This window comes from Drosophila yakuba, chromosome 2L (genome assembly GCF_016746365.2).
Source record: "Drosophila yakuba strain Tai18E2 chromosome 2L, Prin_Dyak_Tai18E2_2.1, whole genome shotgun sequence".
Lineage (NCBI taxonomy): Eukaryota > Metazoa > Arthropoda > Insecta > Diptera > Drosophilidae > Drosophila > Drosophila yakuba.
This window is the reverse complement of record NC_052527.2, coordinates 14,686,245-14,692,941: the sequence shown is the minus strand read 5'-3', so window position 1 is coordinate 14,692,941 and position 6,697 is coordinate 14,686,245. Positions and strand designations below refer to the sequence as shown.

Genomic DNA, 6,697 nt, shown 5'->3' with positions numbered 1-6,697 from the left:
AAGCGAACCTGTAACGATCTTGAAATAAATATGTCCCACGTCGACTCCGTAATTAATGTGGAGCAACTGCCACCAGTTGGTCGAGATCTTGAAATTCAACAAGAAATTATTGGCCAAGATGATCTGTAGTTTTCATATGAACTAAACTAGAATTTACATTCAATTTCTTGGGAAAAGATTTTTCAACGTTTCCTAATAAAACTGTAATTATCTGTCAAAAGGGCCAGCTGGCAGATGCCAGAAATATGAATAGGACATAAATATTATTTGTAAAAAATCGCCAAACCGCAAAATCTGGACACGTAACCTCGACAAATACCCCGGTCAAATGTTTGCAACCCTCGAGGAAACAGAAACCTCGTCTGACACATGTAAATGCGTGCTGACAGGCGGAAGGGAAAAGAATAAGTACAAAACCCGAGTGAAATAAAAGAAAACTGTCAACAAAATTAATGTCATGCGTGTGCAAGGCAATGAAAAATTATGGGTTGGCTTTATGTCAATAACAAAGGGACAGACACGCAAAAATCCAAGAGTGCAAAAACCATGTTGAAGCCTGGCCTGAACCAGACCCACAATGATTGATTTGACAGGACAACAATGAGCAACGGACCTATGCAAAAAGGAAAAAAATATATAGGAAAGGAAAAAGGCATCAACCTGCAAACAAGTGCAAATGGTTGTCAATCCGCATGTGGACGCCTCGGGATACATGCCCACTAATGAAGGCAAATAATATTAATACTTGTGGAGAGCGTGCATTCCTTTTTCCTTCAGAAATATTATTTTCCAGCCATTTGTCAACATTTGTCAAATTTGACAGCACACGCCCGCTAACATTTTGCCCCTTTGGCGGTGTTTGCAGCCGCCCCTGGCCATCATTTCCTCATTTATTTATCCATCCATCCAGCCATCCATCCATCCATGTATCCACCCCAGCGACTTTGACAGCTCGAGGGTGCCTTTTTCGGTTGGGTGGACAAAACCCTCTGCGCCCTTTTCGCGAAATTAATATCATGTACAAACAAAAACAACTGAGACAAAGTACTTATCATCGCGGGGAAACCAGGCGACCAAAAAGAGGCATACTTTTTGGAGTGCCCGAGGAGGTGTTAAGGGTGAAAAGGGTTAACCCCAGCTCGCTGCGGAAAGTTAGTAAGTTTAACCGATTGTAAGAAATCGTAAGTGATTCCTTAACTTAGGAACTATTGTGCTTTAGCACGTACATATATATGTAGTTACACCTAGAAGTACAATATAAAATAGAATAAAATTCTTATAAAAATAATAAACTCAACCAAATATATGGCATTCCATATTGCATTATTTTGATTATTTTGGTAATCCGAGACCCGCAACGAAAGTACTGCCCGAAACCATCAACACCTTCGCTATGCTGATGGATCTGACAGGAGGTGTGTCCGGTTATTTTATCGAACCGATAATATGGCCAACCTCCTGTCTCGATATGGGCATAAAGCATAAAAGCCACACAGCGGTATCGAATTTCGAACAGATTTCAATTCGATTTCATTCGACTTGGGCTGAGGCTGAAGACAGGGGCTCGAGGGTGTGGCCGACGCCCACCGACCCCATCCTTGACATACACCATATACAACACATCCTCCATAATTCCCAGACCCCGGGGAATGGCAAAAGGGGTGGTGTGCTGTCGGAGGGGGTGGTTTTTGCGGCGGCCGTGAATAAAGCGATTTGTCTTCTTTGTTGTTTACGTTTGGTGTTATAAATTCTCGTTCCGGGGACTTGGGCGTGCTATATGCTATGTGCTATATGCTACGTGCTACGTGCTTCGGTCGCAGAGCGTGTATGAAATTGCCTAAAAATTATTTGTGCATAACAGGGGATAATCATAAATCTGGCTAATTGCACTTTATTGGGGTCGCTCTTCCCGGCTGTCATATGACCATAGAAGGCCCACTAACTGCTAACTGGTGGTGGCTGGCCTGTGCTGTGCTGAACTGAACTGAGCTGAGCTGACATCGTTGTCTCGGCTTTTAGGGGTAAAATTGAATTTGACATGCCGCTCAGAGGCATTAAATCAGAAAATTCTACGGTACCCGGATATGGCAACATATAAATTTACAGATTTCGGCGACTCGGTGACATTTGATATGGCTGACGGTGTTATGACACTCACTATTCGCCTTTCATTTTTGATTCGTGATATACGTACTTTTGAGCAGGGTTAGAACCGACTTATTAGGATTTTGACTCGGTTGGAAAGTTATATCTGTTACGTATATAGATCATTGCAAAAAGGTTATTGGATGGGTTAAAAAGAATTAAAGCTATTTTTTAATTCTTTCGATTGTAAGTCACTAGAGCTGCACTTTTTATACATTTGATTTCCTTCACAATTTATTTTTCTGCTTGACTTTTCAAAGGGTTCAAAAAAGTTATGCTTCGAAGTCTCATGTCCGTCTGTCTGTCCGTCCGTATGAACTTCGTGATCTATTTTTTTTTCTAATTTCTACCGATATTCCAGAAGAAGTAGAAATTTCTCGTTCGCACTTCCACTAACGGGTATCTGATAGTGGGAGAACTCGACTATAGCATTCTCCCTCATGTTAATTATGACATTAGCGTTTTAATTGTTATTTTATTCGCCATAAGAAGCATTGCTATTAACCTCCAAGCAATCTGATCATCGTCGGCGGAACCAGCAGCATCTTCATTCATATCATTATGATGATTTACCAGACAATGAATGGGAGAATGAGTTTCCCCCATTAACATGAGAAACGAGAATCGTATTCGGCACCTAATTAGGTGAGTGTGTTCAAAATGAATATGCAACCGGGCGGGGCAGAAGAGTAGGATCGTTCTCCAGTTGCAGCCAAGTGAAGAAGCCACGGCCGCTAGAATTGGAATAGAATTCAGGGAAAATCGGAGAGATAGCCAAGATAGGCAAGAAAAGCAGAAACGAGGCAGCGCCCAAAGGCACCGGATTTTTTGTGGGTAGGTAACGTGGCTTTTGATCTTTGCTGCGTTTGTTTGTATACAATTTGATGGCTCGTGTTGATGGATCGTAAACGTGGAATGATGTTCGCACTGTTGCTGCTCCTCTCGACGATGACGATGATGACGATGATCAACGCAACGATGACGGCCCAGTGTGTCTTTGATCATTTGCCGCGCCAGTTGGCAGTCAAAATGTTAATTTATATGTTCAGCCTCCGCCTACAATCGAAGGAAGCAGAAAAGGCAGAAAAGCCAGAAGAGCCAGCCACCGTATAGCCAGGCACTAACAACTTTACAAACATGTTTGAGATTTTTATTACTGTGTGAAAACGTTCGATTCTTCCGTAAAATCCGGCTAAGAAGGATCAAACAAATTTATGGGTGGGCGCAGCCAGAACTGGCAGGCCAGATCACTCGGTGCGGGAAAACTTTTCATTGTGATTGATGGATGCTGGATGTTGGATGTTGGATGCTGGATGCCTGGCACAAAAACAGCAGCATTCCCAGGGCGATTTTGATTATAGACAAGTTGTCGGCGGATTTGTATTATTGTGGATATCGATCAAACCACTTGACGGCTGATCAAAGACAGCACACACAGCGAACAATTTTGCGATATCTCTCGCGATTTAATGCGCGTATTTTTTATACGATTTCATTATTGTGCATTTCGGTTTTCGATTCTTTGCGATATAAAACTGTTTACAGCTTTTGTACGCTGAGATATGAATTTCTGTTTTAAATAAAGGTCGATGAGGCGTAATTGAAAATTAGAAAGTTAAATTATTACATTTTAGAGCAGTTTATTTTGTATCATTAGGGATACACATTAAATGTTTCTAATATACATTTTTATCCTAATAAAAAGTTTGTGCTTTTTTTTCCATTCTTATAAACACCTTGAACTATTGATTTCCCTTTGTTCAACTGAAAGGATAATAACAAATTTATCGAACATTTTGCCCATAACTTGATTACTCGTTACTTGTTAGCAACAATGTGCAATAAAGCAAAACTTCCGCAGGCCAACAAAGTTAAATCCGCTCGAGGACGAGGACAATAACAAGCTGAACTGGTCCGAATGTCTGGCTGTCTGGTTGTCTGGCTGTCTGGTTGTCTTGGTCACATATTCCCCGGCAGAAAGAAACATTTGTCTCGCTTAATTTAAACAGATTTGCGAGATTATTGTCATGCCGACGTTGAGGCAGCAGTTTCAATTCGACCGTAGACAACCCGCAGTGCCAGCTGACAGATGAAGATGCCGAATGAGGGGGGCGAATTAAGCGAATCGAGAATCTGTAAATCTGTGAATCCGAGAATCCCTGACTCAAAAGAAAAAAAAATGAAAAGGCCAGGAAGGGGAGAAAGTTGCAAACCAGAGCAAACCAACGGCAATGATGCAAGCGAGTGCATGGCAAATCTCCCGACAGCCGCGAGCCGGCAACTTTTAATGTTTTCCTTGCCACGGGCAGCGGGATTTCCGAGTGGGATGTTTGGATTGCAGAACAAATTTGCTGAGAACGTTATGCAAGTGACAGGCGACAGATCGGGGGATCTGAAGAATGCTGCCTTTGCTGTTTCTGCTGCTGCTGTGAACTGTGCATGATGACGACTCCTTGATTCCTGCCCAAGCCATATTTAAAACGCTTTGAAGTTCCACCGCGGCAGCGAGAGGTGTCCGCGGCGCGATTTCCACTCATGTCGGGCTTGACACGATCGGAGCATGCTCTGATCCCAGATGAAGCCTCCCAGATCAAGCCCGCCAATCTGACGGCCTGACTGATGCTGATCCAGATCCAGATGCAGATGCAGATACAGATCCAGATGGGGATGCAGATGCAGATGCTGATGCTGTCTGCCTACTTTTAATTGTTAATGAACGGTAACAGGAGGGGCAACTCTACACGCACACTCAGAGAAGAGTTGCGCTCAAACGTAGCATTTATTAAAAGAAACTAAAGGAGGTAAATAAATAAATAAGGGAAACTTGTCAAACCTCAAACTTGATTCCACATAATAAGCCCTATTCACCCCATTAAATATTTTCAATTTCTTTAAGTGCACGCACTCACTTGACAGCCCGACTGGCTAACTGCCTTGGACAGCTACTCGTTTCCGGAAGTTTATCTCCGTTGCAGCGAATCAGCAGCAGCTGCTTGAAAGTCATTAGACTCCGTCAGCCTTGTCACTCCACTCAGCCAGCGTTTTGCTAAGGCTTCGAGCTGAGACTTTGAGGCTCCCTAACGGAGACAGACATTTGATCTGGCCTGTCAGTCGGATTCATGTCGTGGATTCAAGCGGTGTTTGGACAGCATGTTGGTAATGCCGCCTATAATGGATACAATGTGAAATGAGACGGGCTCTAACCCTTTGGGAAAAGATCTTGTGACGTGACGGTTCATGGCTTAATGGCAAAATGATCTAATTGGGGAAAACACATAAATTGGTTTTCCGATTGCAACACAGATACTCGATATAACAAATTTAGTTAAATATATTGACAAACACAGTAGGCAAAAGTAGATAAGCTTTCATTTGAAACATATTTCGTCGTGGGAAATTGTTTACCCAAACACAGATTTAAAACACCTTATACTAGCCCAAAAATAAAGCCGCGAAATGATTCGAGCCTGTCGACCCCTGATCACCAAGAGTGGACTACACCTAAGACGATGTTCTCAATCGAAGGCTGCGATTCACTTGAGAAAAGAAGATGTCGAAGAAATGGAAACACCAGCAAATAGACAGAGGGTCGAGATACCACCAAATCCCGAGGAAAAACTGAGCAAGCGCTATCTGGAGTTCCGGGAAAAGCTGCGATCGGAGGCGCCGCTGGAACCTCTGCCCGAGTGTGCACCACATCCGGCCCACGAAAAGGAGCCCCTGAAGCCGTGGCCCAACAATACCAATCCCTATACCGGGGAAATCGGTGGACAGGCGGGACCAGAACCCACGCGCTATGGCGACTGGGAGCGCAAGGGACGAGTCACGGATTTCTGAGGGAGTCATATCTTCACCTGGACACCTTTTTGTTTGGACAATTGTGATTTATTAACCGTGTTAACAACAGAAGCACTCACAATTTGTTACACTCCCGATGTGCGCTACAGTAGCCACGGAATCCAGATCAAGATGAGGAACATCAAGATTCCCATTGCTGCTTCTGCGAAGGCATTACATAAATTTCTTTGTGTGATTTCTTTGTGGCTTCTAGCGAGAGGATTTGTGGATGGGCCTGCCATCAAAAATAAATTGATAGCCCTTTCTTTCGCCTCTCGAAAAAAGGGGTTCTCAGAATAGAGAGTTGCGACCGAATCTTCTACTCCCATTATTTATGGTTCAGGGGCAGAGAATCGTGCCTAAGCTGAAATTATTTGGAGTGCTGTTTTGGGGGCTTCGGTTGAATCGTTTCGATTCATTTGAAATTACGGCGACAGTTTACGTGATTTTTAATAGAAAATAGAAAAACTTCTGTGTGTCTTCGGTGTCTGCTTCTAATTTTGTAGCCAGAGTGCGTTTGACGAAGACACATAAAGGGGTTTTTAAATGCCATAAATTTCACTCGTAAGGCCAGGAAAAACGTTTCTGTGGTTTAGAAACATTGTTGGAAATTTTCGAAGAAGATTTGCAGCTGTTTTGCCTTGCCTCTTTGCCTGTTGACATTTCTGTGGGCTTTAAACTGGATTTGTTAATGAACACAAATAGAAATTAGTGA

The 6,697-nt window shown here is 43.0% G+C and overlaps 1 protein-coding gene across 1 annotated transcript; it reads left to right on the top strand.

Annotated features, from left to right (window-relative positions):
- Positions 1-5,482: 5,482 nt before the first annotated feature.
- LOC6528233 (succinate dehydrogenase assembly factor 4, mitochondrial) lies at positions 5,483-6,285 on the top strand. Its single transcript, XM_002089259.4, has one exon. The coding sequence runs from the start codon at positions 5,602-5,604 to the stop codon at positions 5,980-5,982; it is 381 nt and encodes a 126-aa protein (XP_002089295.1). The 5' UTR covers positions 5,483-5,601; the 3' UTR covers positions 5,983-6,285.
- The last annotated feature ends 412 nt before the right edge of the window (positions 6,286-6,697 follow it).